Here is a 19,418-nt window from a genome sequence, read left to right on the forward strand (position 1 = left end):
TAAAGGATTCAAATTCTGAATTTTTAAATAAAACGCCCCAATTAATTGGATTCAACAGCGGGTATTTACTTTTGAAGGGCAACTTGTAAATATTTTGACAAATTCAAAATTAAATTTGTAAACAAAAAGCCCGAGTAACAAAAACTAACAAATAATGTTAATACAAACATCCCTAGGCCTAGCAAAACCAACAGCATCATGAAGCAGAGATCACAAATATCCTGAGGTGGAGAATCAAAGACCACACATCGCTCCAGGCTGGAACTGCAGCTGGTCATTCTATCCACTAATGCCGTTCGTTACATGATGCCAATTTGCAGCTGGCCATGCTAGTCTTCTGCACCATTTCTGCCATCTTCATCCAATTGCTTTTGCTTCTCTTGTTCCTCTGCCAAAAAAGAGACAAAACAAGAACCAGTAAAGTGAGTTCAATATGACTCTACATCTAATCTAAGTTACAGCTTTTTAAAGCCACCGAATTAAGCATTTGGTTCTCATTGTCACAAGGTGTAGGCTAATTAGTGTAAAGTGAAAAACACTTGCATTGCATGCTTTGCATTACAAACTTTGAACATGTTGGTCTAATAACTTCCATAAAAACGAAAAACATAAGCTAGACTAACAGGCCATAATAAAATTATAGCATACAGTAACTTAAAAGATATATCCTCTTATGGCACGTTTGGGTGAGGGTCTTGGAGATTGGATTTGAGGTAAGTGTTACTTCAAAACTCCATCTTAACCAGATTTGGCTAATTTAAAACTGGGACCTAGGGCGCTGAACCTTAGCTCTGAGACCCTGGTCCGGGTACCCAGTTCTCGGGAAGAGGATCCATGGCCAGAGGTCCAGGTCCAGGTCCTAGGCATGGGATCCTGAGTCCAGTGTCCTCGGTCTGAGGTTTCAGGACCAGGACACAAAACCTAAGTTCCTAATTTGCATTCCATGACACTTTATACGTTAACCAAACAAGTAAAACTGAAATCTTGGGACTTTATATCCCATCACTTTAAAATCCTGTCATTTTGCCATCCCTTGGCACTTTCAAGCCCCTCATTCAAACACAAGGTCAACAAGAATGAACTGGAAAACGCCACCAAAAATATAACATATTCTTTCATACAACATATAGCTTTTGTTTAGCCAGAGAATATATTCTTAACCAACTAGGCTCAGAGTGTTTCGAAGGCAAGATTGGGCCCTAACCTAGATGAAATGCAAGATATGCTTCCTAGAAACCTTTTCCCCATTTTCTAAACCCAAACTCACCCTCTACTGCATTGTTAGTCTGTTTACATTGTGGGGCAAGCACATCAAAGAAAAGACTGGATGTTTTAATGGAGAGGGCTGAAATGAGGCCCCAAAACTATGGTTCCGAAACTATTTACCCCCAGACAATGCAACAGGATATCCAAGGGGCCACCATTTGAGGTTTGATATAATTGCCCAGTAGGAAATAACAATCCAAATCATGCAGAAAAATTTCAATATCAAGGAATATGAAAAGAAAATGAAAAAAATCGAATGCTTTGTTTCTGAAAGTAAAAAATGGTCATAAGTTTTTAAACTTACGAAAACCACTCAACTGTTATCTATCCAACCAATTTAAGAAGAGATCTTTCATGAAATGCGTTCTGTTAAATTTTTCTATGGAGGGAACATGTTATTAAGAAAATGGTAATTCCATACCCATAAGTTTACACATTGCCTTTTGGGTTCGCCTTTCAAGCTTATCAAGCTTCTTCTGCACATCCCTGCGAAGTTCCCAGTTTGGTTTTTTAGGAGCAATATTCACAAACGGGTCCTGAACATTAATCAAGAATTAGAACATGTGACATAATGGACAATTCACCATGAAAGACACAGAAGCCAGTGATTAAGAGACTGAGTAAAGAAATTCAAAAGTAATGAAGTACCTCTTTCTTCTCTGAGGGAGGAGGTACTGCTGCAACAGGGTCTTCAAACTTTGGTAGGACAGGTGGAACAAGCTTTCCCTCCTGAAGCTTCTTATCATGAGGAACATAATTTCGGAATTTCATGCTGGTGTTATTGCACAAGTTGACAGTTAAATATTAAAACCTCATTTGAAGTATCCCTTGCCAATAAAATTACAGAACTTGAAGAACATAACAACCCTTTATGTATCATTAAAATATGACCGATCACATCCTAACCATACCTTCTAATATAATTCATAATCAACTATCTCATTAAACTAAATAATTGCAGTCATGACATGAAGTCAAATCCTATTACTACTACAAGTGAAGATATAGGTTTTGAAAAATTGGAAGCAGAAGTCTCTTATGCGTATGTGAAATTTCTACTTAACCTTCCCAAACTTAATTCAACTTCCCCTTTTGGACACTATTTCAGGTTTACTGTTTTCCTTATACTTAAAGATCTTGTATTCATGTTTTGAACCCATAATCCATAGTCATGCTAACCACAAAAATGAGAAAACCATAAAGCACCTGCATACATTGTTGAGGTATTTAAAGGATTAAATATAAACAAAAACCTTTGATGTATCATCTCAAATGACATATGAAAGCACAGCACACATATGCCTATAATTACAGAGTGGGTATGGGGGTGTTGGCAACATCATGGGATAAATATTGTACACAAATCTCACCGCACAAAATCATGAATTTGAAAGGAAGATGCGCTATAACACCTTCCAGGGCATTGAACTGAAATTAAAATCATGAACAAAACCCTAAATAAGACTAATGGAGAATTGGAGGGTGGTAAGTAAGTGATATTAACATACAAAAAGAATAGGATCTACTCACGTTTCTTCACTAGTTTCATTGTCTTCGTCAGCATTAGAGTCAACTAGAGAGGAATCCTCATCTGGAGTGTTTAACAGTTCCTGCGCAGCTTTAAGGGCTCTTAGCCTCTCTTGACGTGCTGCAACTGCTTGTTGAACGGACTCCTCTTCAGCGGCCATTGCTTCAAATGTAGAAGAAACAGTTAATATTTAACAGATCAGCAGTTTCATCTCCAAATGTGGCTTATCTCCTCTCAATAATGAATAATGAATAATGAAATGACATCAGCAATATTTTGCAGAGATCAAATGCAAAAGGCACCACTCTGTACAAGGTTTCCCATAATAAGGCATACGACATTACATGCTCAATTGGAGCTATAGCATCAAATACTCAGCCCTAACTCATTAAAAAAAATTATTTTCCACAAAAGACGTTCTTGAAACACCAAGAATCTATCTGGAGCAAATATACATAGACGCGAGTAGAAATATTTCATGAAAATTTTAGTCTTTCAGTACAAGCAGCGAGTCAGACACAAATAGTTCAAGAAGATTAAAAGCAAAGCCATTCCCAAAAAAAAGAAAAAAAGAAAAAAAGAAATGGTTTCTTGTTTAAAATAAATTTAAATAAAGTTTTTTTTTCCTCTCATATAATCAAGACCCACCAATATCTTCTTCAAAACAAAAGAAATTAGTAAATTGTTAGAACTTCTGATCCCCAGACTACCGAGCAAACCAACCCATATTCATACAAGCGCTTAGCATAATCAATCTAATACATAATTGATTCCTGAGTTAGGTTTCAATAAAAAACGAAGAGGAGCAGAAGAACCAGATACAAGACTGAAAGTGCGAGTTTTCTTCGCACTTGAGTCTCGAGTGATATATTTCTGGGCCCTTTTTTATAGTTACGGAACAACAGATAAAAGAAGAAGAAGATAGAAGTATTACCAGAGAAGAGAAGAGAAGAGAAGGTTCCGGAGTGTCGACTCGTCTGCTGCACTGCTCTGTCTGTCACTGAGGGGATTGAAGAAAAGAGAGTGAAAGTTGGGAGGTTAAAAAGAAAGAAAGAAAGATCGCAATTATTAGTATAGGCTAAGGGGCCTGGCCAGTCCAGTCCAACTCCAAGTAAGTAAAATGAAGATCAGAAGCTATTGGGCTTGTAATGGGCCTGTATGTCTGTCAAAAGCTATTGCTTTTGTGTCTTTGTACAGCACTAGACTAGCAGAAGCGAGAGCACGATAAGGAAGGAAGAATGAGGAAGGAAGCAGAAGCACAAGTGGAACTGGCAAAAAAGAGATGCAGAGATGTGATCTACCGAATAGAGGGATTGCCAGATTCCACCAAGATCACTGCTTCTTGCAGACGCACTCTTCTCAAATTGGCCCACTCCGAACTCACTTTCCTCTCCCGCTGTTGCTCCTCCTCCTCCTCCTCCTCCTCCTCTACTTCCACTCCCCTCAACCTCAGGTTTGCCCATTCCTTCCTTCTAACTTCTAAGATTTAATTCTAATGCACTCCTCCTCCTAATAATAATAAAATATCTTCTTTATTTATTTATTTATAATTTACTGCTCCTTTTTTGCTTAGGGTATCTTAAAATGAAATTGGAAATATAGGAGAAAAGGATATATATAAAGTTTATAAACAAATGAAACACAAGTTATCTGCTTTACTTACTACTCGTGTCGTGTCGTGTCGTTGTAAATGTAAAGTGCATCAGCAATCAAACGAGTTGGGTTGAGTTCTTGTTTTGAATGAATGGCAGTGTCTGTCTTGTTTGTAAACTAAATAGTAAACTAAATAGTAATTTTGGCAGTGTCAATATCGGGCACCTCGAGGCAGTTGTTCACCTTCTCCAGCAGCCTTTCATCACTGGTGTTTCCCGCGTTTGCAAACCAATTCCTTTGTCAACTTTAGCCCCACATCCACATGGGCAGAAAACCGACCCTTGTCTTAAAAAACTTGTCCACGTTGATATAGTTTGTACTCTCCATAGGAACCCTGTCTGGATTATTGTATCTGATAGGAACCCAAAATACATTACTTGGAGTAGCAGCAGCTGCGGATCCCCTTACAACAGGTATAAGAGTAAGGGCTTAAAATTGCGTATTCAGCAAGTCACTGCTGCTGCCCGGTCAGCTGTGGCACTGAAACCTTCCTCAATTATTCTCTTCTTTTCAAACCAAAATGGACTTAGCAGCATTGTTTGTGATAAACTCAAAGATGAATTTGGGGCCACTGAGTTTCAATTGGATTTTCCTGTTTTAGATTTTAATTTTGATTTATCCAAGGAAGCAGGTGAATGGACTAATGTACTTGTTGCGAGAACATATCAAGAGGCTTGTGCATTCGAAATAAAGGTTATTGATGCAAGGAACGCTGTTTTGAGTTCAGAATCTGATGTGAAGGATTCAAGCCTGGGAGAGGCTGCTGATACTGAGAAAGATCCGTCCGTCTCAACAGAGCACACAGAATTTTGCCATGCTTTCTCTAATCTTATTTCAAGAATGGAATTCTACTCATTGTATCTAAAAAATGGGGAATCCGCTCAAGTCGGGAGTCTTCTGGGTCAAAGTGAACTTATAAACTTTGATACAACTGCCTTGATTGCTCTTGTATCAGGTATTAGTAATGGTGGCACTCCAAAACTTTTGGCTACTCCAGAAAGTGAATTGAGGCAGCGGTTTAAGGGTAACTACGAGTTTGTGATTGGACAGGTTAGTTCTTCCTGATTGCACCTTTTGTTTGGAGTATTGGCTATTTCTTTCCACATTGTCAGAGAGGTCCCAAGTTTGAATCCTTCCTCCCCCAATTCAGAAAAAAAGGGATTGATATTATTAATTATACTTAGCAAGCGTGATAATAGCAGTTATTATAGTAAAGTTTTACTGCTAAAATCTTTTGTTACATTTTATGCTACCTATAAAGAAATTAATAAGTAGAAGATCATATTGCTCTCTCTCTCCCTTATTCCTCTTTGCCCACGAGCAAAATAGTCAAGTATTAAGACTTGGCAGTATGTTAAAATGACAACTTTTAAGATTTTAGTCACTGGTACCCAATACATTGAACTTCTGTATTCTGTTGATTAATCTTTTCCTAAAATGTTTCTTGTGGTAATAACTACCGTGCTGACTCACAAGGTTTGTTTATCTTCAACCATTTTTTTTTTCTTCTTGAAAAAAATATTGGCTTTTTAATAGATTTAGTTTGCATTAACATCCAGGGTACGGTTTCTTGATCTTCTGCCAGGTGGTGTCTGAAATTCAGAATCCAATTCTTGTTGAACTTGGTCGCACAATATCTGGGAAGAGAGGCATAATCTGTGAAAGTGTTCGTTCAGAGTTCAAAGAGTTAGTATTGATGTGTGGAGGGCCCAATGAGAAGTTGAGAGCTAGTCAGTTACTGAATTGTCTTACGTGAGTTTTTGACCAGTTTTTTCTTTTTAACTTCTTTGAATATTTGTTGTTGTCTGCATTAATTTCAAAGGGAAATAAACACTGGCATTATAGTGAGAAAAAAAAAACTAAACTAGTCAAAGTTGAGCATATGATCAACAAGGTCTGCCTTAATTGCATTGTGTGTAATATAGTTATTTTATTTTGTATGACGTTGTTCTTTAAGTTAATTATTTAAAGTAGCATGGTTATTTTATTTTGTGGTTCACATTTAAAGATGTTCTAATACAAAATAGTTTAGTGATGTCCTTCACAACAAACTCTTTTACTCCCCTTTAAGTTTTAACCTTTTACCAGAGGACCAAAAATAGCTCATTGAGGACTAGGACAGATTTGGCCAATTTGGGTTTCCTCAGAAGTTTGCTGAATTTTCTTATTTATTGCTGTCAGGGTTAATTTCTCCCAAGGGTTACTTATGTCCTACCTCTGGCCCCTGCAGCCTTGCCTTTGCAACCTCATTCAGTTAGTAGTTGTCGTTCTTTTGGGCTTTCTGTGCATGTGTGTTGTCTCTAGTATACTTATTTCTTAGAACTTCAAAAAATTTCGCTGATATAATTCACCTTAGGTTGCAGAATGCTTCAACTTATTTGGTGAGTTAATCTTGGATTCATGATTTAGGTGACCTTCTTAGATTGCATTTGGAGAATTACACTTACATATTTGCTTCCAAGGTTGGTAAAGTATGTAGATTCTGTTGCCCTCAGTCTAGGACATTAAGCATATATCTATAGGGTTTTTTTTCTTCTTCTATATATATGTAGGAAACGAAATTTTTTGTAGAAATAGGGAAACAAGCACAGTAGATATTTGTGAGAACCAACCAACCCTAGTCTGCAATCTGCATCAAGTCCAAACAGGGTTAAGCCTGTTCGAAAAAATTCGAGTTTCATTGACATTTTGTTTGATCTGTTTGATGATTTTTGCTCCCTTATATATCTATGGTTAATAGTGGTTAATTTTTTTTTTTTTGTATTATCCTGCACTAATAACCTTTAGGACTGGTATAGGGTTGTTCCTGATAGTCCTTCTGAACGCATGATGAACCTTCCAACCACTAGAAAACTGGCTTTGAAGAATAAGGTTGTTTTTGGTACTGGTGATTACTGGTGTGCTCCAACTGTAACGGCAAATATGGCATTTGTGAGAGCAATTTCACAAACTGGGATGTCCTTGTTTACCATTGAGCACAGACCTCGGGCTTTGACTGGTGATTAGTTCTATGTTGTCCTCAGATTAAGAAGTGAAGCATGCTCCCATGGATGGTGATATCAGGTATAGTTAATCCACGTTAACTATTGAAGTGATTGAATCTGTATCTACATTCATTAATAGCAACCTTTACACTTATAGAGAAACAAGCAAACACATTATCCATTCTAACTGTTACATCAAATGTGTGTTGAAACTGATTATAGGAATATCCTCTAAATAAATGTACATCTAGAGTTTTGTGAGAGTAATGGTTAGTTGGTTGCAAGGGTATGCAACTTTTGATGAATTGTTTCCTTCAGTCTGCAAAGTGGCTGAATTTAATTTCACACATAATTGTGGCTGCTAGTAGTAAACAGATTCTTGAAGAAATGAAAGGTAAATGCCATATATTATTTCAAATCCTTCTGATTATTTCCTAGGCCAGTTTAGCAAGAACCCAAGTTTCGTATGGGAATGGGCTATGGTTTATGGAATGACTCTGTGGCTACTTCTTGCTATATTGGGGTTTGATCTATGATGAGCTATTCCAGAGAGCGTAAAAAAGAAAATTCATTATTTCCTCTGTAGGTCATTGAGGGGTTTGAAGATCTGCTTGAATTTGGGGGGTGGCATTTTTGTCAAACGGGACCTGCTGGATCAGCTGAGACTTGAACTGATCAGAACGCCTGGTGGTTTGTGGCGCCCTTATTTTCGAGTCATTTGGGTACATCTAGGAGACAGTGTGTTCTCTGATCCTTCTAGTTATACAACTCAAATTATTGACGGACATGCCACTGTCATGTAAACCCTATAATAATGCAGGTTTGTAAAGCAGTTTTTATAAGATGTTTCTTTAGCCACACGGTATTGTGATTTTCATGCATTCGAGGATTCTCATCTTACAACAAGATTAAAAGGAGAGCAATGTGGAAAACAATCAAATTCAAACCTTCCATCTCAAAAAACAAAAAGGAAAAAGAAATAAAGAAAGAAATGCAATAAAGAGAAGGGAAGGGGAGTAAAACAGGTCCCATCCCATCTCCAAAATTGTAGACAGACAGACACAGACTTGATGCCGGATTAATTCAATCAAAGCTTCAATCTAAATCTACAATTATTAGCTTTAATGCTAATCAAGTTATTAGCAGTTAAGCTATCCACCACCAACAAGCATTCCCCCAAGATCCTTACCTTCCTGAGCTTCAATCTCCCGAGTTGGATTGCTACGGGTGCATCAACCTTAAGATCCAAGGGGATGCGTCCGGTTTGTTGTTGCTGTTGCAGTGCATTCATCAAAGTATTTCCGTACTGCGTTTGGCCAGTCAACGCCACGTTGAGTAGTGTTTTGTTCTGGTGACCTTGGTAAAACTTTGGCAGTGTCCCTTGGCAAAGCTTCATGTTTGTATACCACACGCTCATCAGGCCACCTTGCTCGTAGTGAATTCCGATATTTTTGTTTGGGTTATTGGCTGTTATCTTCACGTCAAATTTAGCATATAGAGTCATGCCCAAATTGAGCCTTAGATCGCTTATTTTCAAGCTATCAACCGAGTAATTTGGAAGTTTTGGCTGGAAGATAAGGTAGAGAATGCCAGCAGTGGCTCCTATTATGATGAATACAAAGACAAGGATGCCTATTGTGCAACAAATGCACCTGCTCCAACAAGTACATGAACATGTGCTTGTGCTTCTCTTTAAATTTGTTGGTGCCTTCTTCGCATGGATATTAACCGGAAGGCTACTACGTGCCTGTAATTGTAAAGGGTGATGCTCCTGCTGATCAATCTCCTCTTTCTGATCTTTCTCAAACTTTTCTTTCTCTGTTGTTGTTGTTGTTGTTATTGATGAACCGTGTCGGGGTCCCTGTGGCAGTGGCACAGGCAGGGTGGTGGGTGGCGCTTCCACATCCCCAGCAGGATGAACTCTCTGATGATCACCCATCTCTCTCTGTTATTTTAATTAGCTTTCACTCACAACTAACTGCGATCATAGATGATATTGATAGTAGTCTAGATAGATAGAGTAACTGAGAAAGCATTCTTAGTAACTCATGGATATAAATAGAGCTTTTGAAGTTTGAATTAACATTTCCTTCCTAATAGCATTTGCGTATGTGTTCTGCTTCCTTCCTAGGATTAGGATAGGACCTTTTTGGGAGAAAAACCAAAAAGGTTTGAACTGATCACCATCCTCACCTACTCACAACAACAAATACAACGCCAGGTACCGTATATCATTATCATACATGTGATATGGTATGGTAGTTCAGCTAAGTTATAATAAGAAAGAAGCATGCACTTAACACATACTTGAACTACCACATTTCCTTGTCTGTTATAAAAGCTCTAGTTTTGAGACACTTGCAACTTAACGTGCTCCTACGAAATTCCAGCAGTTAGCTAGCAAAAGCAAACACTTAAAAATTGAATAAGAGAGATATTGAATTTGAAACCATATGTCTTTATTTTTTTTAAATTTTTTCTCAAAAGAAATAGCGTTCCCCATCTGAACTTTAATTTGGATTTAATTAGAAGGCTTAAATGTCAAAATGGTCCTTGTGTTTTACCATGTTGGCTAATTTAGTCCATGTGTTTTCAATTTAGCCAGTTTTTTTTCCCATATTTAGCACTATTAGCCCATATGGTCCAATCCGTTAAGTTTACCGTTAAATAAACGATAGCCCCTTGGCACACGCTCACGCATGTGCCAATTGGTTTTCTTTTTTCTTTTTTAGTTTATTTTTAGTATTAAGAAAAGATAACATAGGTAGTTATGTTCCATAAAAGTAGGACTTATTATCTGATTTTGTTTTTTTAATATGAAAAAATGTGAATTTACCATATTATCCTCATTTAATTAATAATTTCAATTCTTAATGTTTGAATTAACCAATGACATTTTCTGGTATTTTGAATGTTTCACCATTCTCTGCCTTTTGCTTTATATATATAGATTATACACCTTTTTTTTTGTCCTTTAAAAACCTATAAACCTTTTTGAAATTAATAAAAAATTGAATTAACTTAAAAACATTAAAACATAACATTTGAAAGATCAGTCATTAAACATCTCCCTTAGTGCAAATTGGCATGCTTTCTTAGCATACACACCTTTAAAGCTGAAGAAAGAAATAGTTTAACACAGAAGAAATAACAGTGAGAAGGATTAGGAGGAACTTGTTCTAGTTGGTTTATAAATTCAACCTAAGAATTTGATACTAAGCAAAATTCAGATTATAACCCCACTACTTCAAACAAGATGATTTGATAAGTTTGTACGTTAGACATTTATCAAACTAAAACATGATAAATTGTTTGGGCATGCCCTGTCGCATTCTTGTAACTAGGACTAAACATTGTCAGTAGATTTTCCAGCTACATGAGGACACACTAAATTTTACAACAAGGGAGGGAAAAGGACACTTAATATTAGAAGGGAGATTGGACTTATTGAAGCTTCAATGAAGTTTTAGTTAGTATTACCTTTTTTGTGTACATATCTACTAATGAAGGGAGATCAGATTTAGGTTTCCATCCTCCAAATAGAGATCCCTTGAATGTTTTTCCAGTAAGAAATATTCCATAATGAGCTTACCTCTGGCTTCACTTTTGGCACCCCAAGGGGCCGTTTGGTTCATGGGAAAGGAGGCATAGGAATGGGAATTCAATTGCTTTCCCATGTTTGGTAATCCGGGAATGGGAAACGGATTCCTGGCACATGGGAAAGTAGGGGGGAAAGTGATGCCCCCCTCTTAACTTGGGTTTTGCTTTCCCTCATCATGGGAAAGTTTGGGAAAATGTGCCAACATTCAATGCACAATTTTCATGACTATTTTGTCCCTATGAACAATTTATAATTACAACGTATCATTAAATGCATTCTTTTTTTATTTGATTTAATATGGGTATAATTGGAAAATTATACAAATTTTGTTTTCCATTCCTACTCAAAACAAACATGGGAAAGGAAACAAAGTGAAATCTCCCGATTACTTTCCCAATATTACCAAACGTGGGAAAGGAATCTTTCATTCCCATTCCTTGGGAAATGACATGAGAATTGATTTCCCCTCAAATCCATTCCGTGAACCAAACGGGCCCAAGTGTAACTGTCAACCCCCATCCCTTCAAAGAAACGCCAGATACAAATGAGTGAAGTTCAATAAATAAGAACTCATCACATACACAAAAATAAATTTGAGATAGGCTTAGGGGAAAAAGGAAAACACTGAGATATGAGAAATTTACATCGCAACATGCCTGCAAAGCAGTAGTTACCATTCCAGTGTCACCTATACATTCAAATGAGTAATCAGCCCCTCCGCCTGTCAGATTCTTAATAACCTGAAAGAAAGTTGGCTTATATGTAAATTTCAAACTAAATGACTTCAAGTTCATTCATCATGGTTCCTTACACATATCACTGTTGCATTATAAGATTCACTATATCACCAATGAGATAGAAATTCCAATCACCTCATTCAATTTACCACCAAATCCCGCATCAGTTATGCTGGCTATTTAATTCTTTTTATTTATTTCATCATAAAGTTCACTTGGGAGGGGGGCGGAGGAGTATGGTTGTTTCTGTTTATTTCAACATTACCTGTTGAATAGGATTTTGCTGTCATGAGGGTTGATAAATGCTGTAATTCCAAAAGCTTTTGCTGTACAAATAAGAGCACTTATTTACCAACAAATACATTAGGGACTTGTACCATAGAACTCCAGATAGAAAAAGAAAAAACGAAAAGAAAAAAACCATTTTCTCCCTTTTCAGGATTAGTGTCAACACCAATTATTTGAGATGCTCCCCTAAGCTTAGCACCCTGTGCAACCTATCATACAAGAAATCATTACTGTTTAAGTCATGCTGCTGTCATATTTGAAAAGTGAAAACTGTTAACACGTCTCTGCACTTACAGAAAGGCCTACGGTCCCAAGACCAAATATCACCACACTTGATCCATTAGATACATCAGCAACATTCCAAGCTGCACCCAAGCCTAAAAATATGTCAACATATGTCAGCAACGTTTTTCCTTGATCAAGAATTGCAATCATATGTATGTGACTACGTGCAGGGGCATGTGAGGGCTATCAGATTCCTTTTCTTCTGTTCCTCCCTATCCCCCATCACCTCCAAAACAAAGGAAGCCTTTTTATATTATTCCCTGCATTTTAATTGTGAAGAAACTTATCATGAACGGAAAATTCATTCCTCTATTACAACATGAACACAGACAAACACTGACATGCATACGCGAACCAAATTATACGCCTATGTGCAGGGCAACTGCAATATTACAAACATCAGTGATTATTTGTGCTTTAGCTTTTTTATGCTCCCACTCAAAATTACTATTTGATTCTCATTCACATTCTAGTATTTTAAACTTCTATTTTCAGGTCATTTAGTTTGGCCACCGCAAAGAAACTTCTACCCAATACCAATAATTTCTAGCTACACCTGTATAGCATATCTGAGTAGTTGATCATCCTCACCCCACAAACCATTCAAACCTTATTGATATTTTCTCTACGCCTTTTTGTATTTCTTATATAAGTGAAACTGTCCTTTACTTCAAACCTAAGGAAATAAGTTTTGGTGCTGTAGTGTGTCACAAGAGCAACAGTTCAGTATAGCATGGTTATCTTCAACACACTCTGATTGTATCACTCCTAGAACAATGCTTGGCTCTTCACCAGTGTGGATGAAGGTAATTACCGATTTAAAAGCATGAATTGTTGAAAATGGTGGGGAGTACCATATTAAATTGTTGTTAACTATAATCATTTAATGTTGCAAAGATAATAGGAGAAAATGGTGAGTGTGACACCTCAGTAGGAAGGAAGTTCTTCCTCACCAGTGAGGAGCCAAGCATTGTCCTCACTTATACCTCAAGTATCACCTCTAACCCAAACCTGAGCATCCAATGGAAGGGCCAATTTAGCTCTACACATGTTACAAGCAAGGCATACATCTAGAATATAAAAAATTAACTAAGAAATTGACTAAACAATTTTATGGCCTGATAATTGGAAACCACTTGTGCATTATGCTATAGTTTCTCAATCTTACATAAGATAGCTAGTACTATAATATAAATATAAGTAGATGAAAAAAGTGTAGGGAAATAACTTACCCTGTTGCTTCATGGCCAAATATTCGAGGAAAAATAGCCTGCAAAATAACAGGGGGAAATGGAGTAGGATGAAATACCAGTATTCTCATGAATAAATTCAGCACCCTTTTCCCAAAGTTCTTATCAGGGAAGTATAACTGCATTGAAAGAACGTCGGTGTGGATGAAATACAAGTATTCTCCTGCTTCATGTGATGATGTGAGGGAGAAGGTAGACGATGCTCTTTAAGGAGAATCCATGTTCAGTAACCATCAAGGGGTATCCATAATAATCATATTTTTGGTATCAACATACATAAATAACTTTTTTCAGTAAGATGAATAGTCAGTTGATACTTAGCTCCTGATAGGTCTGAATTTCGAAAAATTTAAACAGGATATTAATTCATGGATAAGTTCATTACTTTAAACCAAGGTTTACTTCTTCTCAGTTACTTTAATGACTAATCTTGAACAATTGTTTTACAAGAAAATTAATCCATCCAGAAAGAAGAAAGCATGTCTGGCACTGGCAGTGGCACAAACAAAGTTTTAATTTTTCTTGGTCAGACAGAAACCATAAGTAATAGTTAAACGAATTTTCCTAGCCAGATAATGATTATTTTCCTAGATGTTCAATAAGTAGGAAACAAGAAAAAAAGAATTGAAGGAAAATTTGTATTGTTTTATCTCTATTTGTGTTGAAAAGAAGAAGAAAAGAAAGGGGGAAAAGAGGAGGACAAAATAAGAAGAGGAGAGTACCTGAGACTCCCAGGCAGTGATGTCACTGCGACAGAGAGAGGTGCAGACGACCTTGATCCTTATCTCCATTGCCTGAGGTGGATTCACATTCACTTCTTCTATCACCAAAGGCTTTCCAGCTTCCCATGCCACCGCAGCTTTTACAATTAAAAAAAAAAAAAACTATATAATACATGACTAATAACTATAATTAGAAGCAAATTCCATATTCACACTGTGAATGTGAAGATTGCAGCAAGCATGCATTGTAGAAATAACATACATACCTTTGCAGGTGATGACATCAGGTTGTTTCACGCAAGGCAATGACATTTGCATTTGTTGCGCAAAGCTTGACTTTCCTGAATTAATATTCCGAAGACAAGACAGACAGACAGACAGCGAACAATCAACAAAGAAGAACCAGACGAGGGAGACGACGAGGTTGGCTGGAGTGAGCGAGCAAAGCAATTGTCTTTAGACGACGAGGTTGGGAAATAGTACATGTTGCTGCTCTATAGGAGAGAACCAACATATTACCAACATCAGGTGGAGGTTCTGTCAGTTCCAGGTCAGGATCATCTTCCCATATGAATCAGAACCACCCTGGCACCCAGACCATAAACCCTAACGAACCAGACACCCTGGCACCCAGACCCGCCTAGCGCCGCCTAGAGCCGTCTATAGCCCCCTAGCGCCGCCTATAGCCGCCTAGCACCGCCCAGACCCGCCTAGCGCCGCCCAGACCCGCCCAGCGCGGCCCAGACCCTCCCAGCCCCGCCTAGACCAGCCCTGCAGTGTATAAGTTTGAAAAATCGCTAGGCAGTAGGCTTAAAGAACAAAAGAAAAGAACCAGACCCACCCTGGCACTCACACCCGCCTAGCACCGCCTAGACCCGCCTAGAGCCGTGCAGACCCGCTTAGCGCCGCCTAGACCCGCCCAGGCCGCCCAGACCCTCCCAGCGCCGCTTAGACCGGCCCTGCATTGCATAAGTTTGAAAAATCGCTAGGCAGTAGGCTTAAAGAACAAAAGGAAAGAACCAGACCCACCCTGGCACCCACACCCGCCTAGCGCCGCCCAGATCCGCCTAGCGCCGCCCAGACCCACCCAGGCCGCCCAGACCCGCCCAAGCCGCGTAGGCCGATTTTTCGTAATGCAGAGTATGGATTGGAAAGAATGGTTTCAACAAGAGGGGATATTTGCTTCCAAGGTTAGTAAAGCATGTAGATTCTGTTGCCCTCAGTGTAGGACATTAAGCATATCTGTAGGGTTTTTCTTTCCTTTTTCTATATATGTAGGAAAAGAAAAAAATTGTAGAAATAGGGAAACAAGCACAGTAGACGTTTGTGAGAACCAACCAACCCTAGTCTGCAATCTGCATTAAGTCCAAACAGGGTTAAGCCTGTTCGAAAAAATTCGAGTTTCATGGACATTTTGTTTGATCTGTTTGATGATTTTTGCTCCCTTATATATCTATGGTTAATTAATCGTGTTTAAAATTTTTTGTATTATCCTGCACTAATAACCTTTAGGACTGGTATAGGGTTGTTCCTGATAGTCCTTCTGAACGCATGATGAACCTTCCAACCACTAGAAAACTGGCTTTGAAGAATAAGGTTGTTTTTGTTACTGGTGATTACTGGTGTGCTCCAACTGTAACGGAAAATATGGCATTTGTGAGAGTAATTTCACTAAAATGGGATGTCCTTGTTTACCATTGGGCACAGACCTCGGGCTTTGACTGGTTATTAGTTCTATGTTGTCCTCAGATTAAGAAGTGAAGCATGCTCCCATGGATGGTGATACCAGGTATGGTTAATCCACGTTAACAATTGAAGTGATTGAATCTGTATCTGCATTCATTAATAGCAACCTTTGCACTTATAGAGAAACAAGCAAACACATTATCCATTCTAACTGTTACATCAAATGTGTGTTGAAACTGATTATAGGAATATCCTCTAAATAAATGTACATCTAGAGTTTTGTGAGAGTAATGTTTAGTTGGTTGCAAGGGTATGCAAATTTTGATGAATTGTTTCCTTCAGTCTGCAAAGTGGCTGAATTTAATTTCACACATAATTGTGGCTGCTAGTAGTAAACAAATTCTTGAAGAAATGAAAGGTAAATGCCATATATTATTCCAAATCCTTCTGATTATTTCCTAGGCCAGTTTGGCTTGAAGTGATTTTCTTAATGGATGCCCTTTACATGCATGTTAATTTTGTTTTTTGTTTTTGTTTTTTTTCTGCGGTGGCAGTTAATTTCATACGATTTGGAATTAATGGAAGTTCAAGAAATAAGAAGTCCTGCAAATGATACAACGAAGAACCCAAGTTTCATATGGTTTATGGAATGACTGAGTGGCTACTTCTTGCTATATTGGGGTTTGATCTATGATGAGATATTCCAGAGAGAACGTAAAGAAGAAAATTCATTATTTCCTCTGTAGGTCATTGAGGGGTTTGAAGATCTGCTTGAATTTGGGGGGTGGCATTTTTGTCAAACAGGACCTGCTGGATCAGCTGAGACTTGAACTGATCAGAACGCCTGGTGGTTTGTGGCGCCCTTATGTTCCTGTCATTTGGGTACATCTAGGAGACTCTGTGTTCTCTGATTTTTCTTGTTATAAAACTCAAATTATTGACGGACATGCCACTGTCATTTAAACCCTATAATAATGTAGGTTTGTAAAACATTTTTTTGTAAGTGTTTCTTTAGCCACACGGTATTGTAATTGATGAAACACAAAGTGCTGATGCAAAATAGCTAGAAATTACATCAGAAGCTCAAAGAGAAGGAGTCTTTGATAATAGAAAGAGCATAGCTCTGTTTGACATTAATTACAATTAAAATTCTTAATAATTGATCGTCTCCACAATAGCCTACAGACTCTTATTTAAGCTAAAACAGAAGTAAATGAAAGGACTCAAATATTAACTAAGATACATTTATCATGCATCTAAATTTATTCTCATGCACCACCCAAGACTTCTTGACTTCCCAATTAACTAAGTTACATGCATCTAAATTTATTCTCCTGCACCACCCAAGACTTCTTGACTTCCCAATCACCCCAATAATAGAACAGTCATTAAACATCTCCCTTAGTGCACTGCATCATACTCCTCCTGTGAGAAGAAACTCGCCCTCAAGTTTGAATTGAATTCACCAAGATATGCAGACAAGTCTTGCACATTAAAAGTAAGATGGGTACGGATATTCGAAGGCAACTCGATTTTGTAAGCTTTGTCATTGATCTTCTCCAAAATTCGACATGGACCAATTTTCTTTTCCTTCAATTTATTATAAGCGCTAGATGGAAAACGCTCTTTTTTCAAAAAAAACCCAAACAAGATCACCTTCACAAAATATCTTCACACGCCGATGAGCATTGGTAGCTTAGCTGCACTTCTCACTGCTTTCCTCAAGTTTCTTCTTCACATCCTCATGAACCCTTGCCATTGAAACAACAAAATCTTCTGCTTTCTTGCTGGTTATTGTAGGATTAGAAATGGGAACAAGATATATAGAGTTTTCCCATAGACAACCTCAAATGGAGTCTTTCCTGTAGAACGATTTACACTCGATTTGTAGGCAAAATCTGCTTGAGGAAGTACTGAATCCCATTGTTTTGGCTTCTTTGCGGACAAACTCTTGAGTAAATTGCCCAATGTTTTATTCACAACCTCAGTTTGCCCATTCGTTTGAGGGTGGTAGACACTACTATAAAGCAAATTAGTACCAATTCTCTTCCACAATGCCTCCAAAAATGGCTGAGAAATTTTGTATCCATGTCCGAAACAATAGACTTTGGAATACCATGATGCTTAACCACCTCTTTAAAATAAATATAAGCTATATTGGAAGCATCCATTGTTTTCTTGCATGGAATGAAATAAGCCATTTTAGAGAAATGATCAACAACCATGAAAATAGAATCATTACCTCGCTGGGTTCTTGGCAGACCAACTACAAAGTCCATGCTTATATCATGCCAATGGTCTGCTAGAACGGGTAATGGCATGTATAACCTAGTATTCTGTTTCTTCCCTTTGTTGGTTTGGCATATATGACACCTCTTCACATACTGTATGACATTTCGATATATTGCAGGCCAAAAATACCTATCCTTCACAAGGGGAATGGTCTTATCTTTCCCAAAATGTCCACCTAAACGTCCAGAATGCAGCTCTTTAATAATATACTCTCGTAAGGAGCATATTGGAATACATAAGCAATTGCCTTTAAAAAGATAATCATTATGTAGAATGTAATCTTCATGGGGACCCTCTTTGCATAGGCTCCAAATTTCACCAAAATCTTCATCTTGGACATACAGACTCTTGATGTGGGCAAATCCTTCATGTTGGATTTGCATAGTATTGAGAAGTGTCACCCGTCTGCTAAGTGCGTCTGCCACTTGATTACACCATCCAATTTTATGCTTTAGCACAAATGTATATTCTTGCAAAAAAGCAATCCACTTCGCATGTTTGCGATTTAACCCCCCTTGGCTATTGATAGTCTTAAGAGCTTCATGGTCTGTATTCAATATGAACTCCCTTTGAATCAAGTAAGATCGCCAAAATCGAAGTGCTTGCACAATAATGGAATAAAATTCCATATCATAGGTGGAATACACTTTCTTTGCTGTATTCATTTTTTTACTAAAGAAAGCAACTGGATGTCCCTTTTGGCTGAGGACTCCCTCAATGCCCACATGTGAAGCATCACAATCGACTTCAAATATTTTCTTAAAGTTTGGTATAACAAGTGTGGGGGCACTGGACAGCTTCTCTTTGACAATATGGAAACTTTTTTCAGCTTTTGGTGTCCAAACGAACCCTCCTTTCTTCATACAATCAGTCAAGGGAGTGGAAATGGTGCCAAAATTTCATAAGAATCGCCGATAAAATGAAGCTAATCCATGGAAACTTCTAACTTCCTGCAAGCTTTTGGGTATTGGCCAATTTTGGATAGCTTGGATATTTTCATTATCAACTTTTATTCCTGTAGGGGTCAATACAAAGCCCAAAAAAAACTAGGCTATTCCTCACAAAAGAACACTTTTTGAGGTTTACATAAAGCTTTGCAGTTCTTAAAGTTGTTAGAACGACTCTC

General features: G+C 37.8%; 2 protein-coding genes and 2 pseudogenes across 5 annotated transcripts; 1 reads left to right on the forward strand and 3 right to left on the reverse strand.

The window, feature by feature from the left end:
* Window positions 1-92: 92 nt before the first annotated feature.
* On the reverse strand, window positions 93-3,879 carry LOC110745775 (Cwf18 pre-mRNA splicing factor). The gene is made up of 5 exons (XM_021945914.2): window positions 3,729-3,879; window positions 2,797-2,956; window positions 1,915-2,038; window positions 1,688-1,802; window positions 93-388 (listed from the first exon to the last, which is right to left on the reverse strand). The coding sequence occupies exons 2-5, from the start codon at window positions 2,952-2,954 to the stop codon at window positions 330-332; spliced, it is 456 nt and encodes a 151-aa protein (XP_021801606.1). The 5' UTR covers window positions 2,955-2,956; window positions 3,729-3,879; the 3' UTR covers window positions 93-329.
* On the forward strand, window positions 3,880-16,291 carry LOC110745740 (uncharacterized). 3 transcript variants are annotated; one of them, XR_002524866.2, is made up of 5 exons: window positions 3,880-4,247; window positions 4,597-5,497; window positions 6,033-6,199; window positions 7,246-7,510; window positions 8,018-8,289. XR_002524866.2 is itself a non-coding variant. In XM_088253383.1 (4 exons), exons 1-4 carry the CDS (start codon window positions 4,033-4,035, stop codon window positions 16,073-16,075), a joined length of 1,521 nt encoding a protein of 506 aa, XP_088109509.1. In that variant the 5' UTR covers window positions 3,880-4,032; the 3' UTR covers window positions 16,076-16,291. The 3 variants fall into 3 exon arrangements, 2 of the variants coding, with proteins under 2 accessions (XP_088109509.1, XP_021801567.1); XM_088253383.1 differs by lacking the exons at window positions 7,246-7,510; window positions 8,018-8,289 and adding an exon at window positions 15,838-16,291; XM_021945875.2 differs by lacking the exon at window positions 8,018-8,289 and having other exon boundaries at window positions 7,246-7,736.
* LOC110745766 (NDR1/HIN1-like protein 6 pseudogene) lies at window positions 8,278-9,812 on the reverse strand (annotated as a pseudogene).
* On the reverse strand, window positions 10,492-15,714 carry LOC110745850 (alcohol dehydrogenase-like 6; annotated as a pseudogene). Its single transcript, XR_015835941.1, has 11 exons — window positions 14,783-15,714; window positions 14,581-14,737; window positions 14,315-14,451; window positions 13,575-13,612; window positions 13,354-13,384; window positions 12,352-12,525; window positions 12,191-12,266; window positions 12,035-12,095; window positions 11,677-11,772; window positions 11,535-11,553; window positions 10,492-11,052 (listed from the first exon to the last, which is right to left on the reverse strand). The product of XR_015835941.1 is annotated as an alcohol dehydrogenase-like 6 (transcript).
* Window positions 16,292-19,418: the final 3,127 nt, after the last annotated feature.

This window comes from Prunus avium, chromosome 5, assembly GCF_965620075.1.
Source record: "Prunus avium chromosome 5, drPruAviu1.hap1.1, whole genome shotgun sequence".
NCBI lineage: Eukaryota > Viridiplantae > Streptophyta > Magnoliopsida > Rosales > Rosaceae > Prunus > Prunus avium.

Coding starts and splice junctions, on each gene's coding strand:
- LOC110745775 (XM_021945914.2), bottom strand. CDS start 2,954: ATGGCCGCTGAAGAGGAGTCCGTTCAACAAGCAGTTGCAGCACGTCAA. Junction 1,803..1,914: donor CTCCCTCAGAGAAGAAAGAG/GTACTTCATTAC, acceptor ATTAATGTTCAG/GACCCGTTTGTGAATATTGC. Junction 389..1,687: donor GGCAATGTGTAAACTTATGG/GTATGGAATTAC, acceptor CTTTTTTGGCAG/AGGAACAAGAGAAGCAAAAG.
- LOC110745740 (XM_088253383.1), top strand. CDS start 4,033: ATGAGGAAGGAAGCAGAAGCACAAGTGGAACTGGCAAAAAAGAGATGC. Junction 5,498..6,032: donor ACGAGTTTGTGATTGGACAG/GTTAGTTCTTCC, acceptor ATCTTCTGCCAG/GTGGTGTCTGAAATTCAGAA. Junction 6,200..15,837: donor CAGTTACTGAATTGTCTTAC/GTGAGTTTTTGA, acceptor GGACTGGTATAG/GGTTGTTCCTGATAGTCCTT.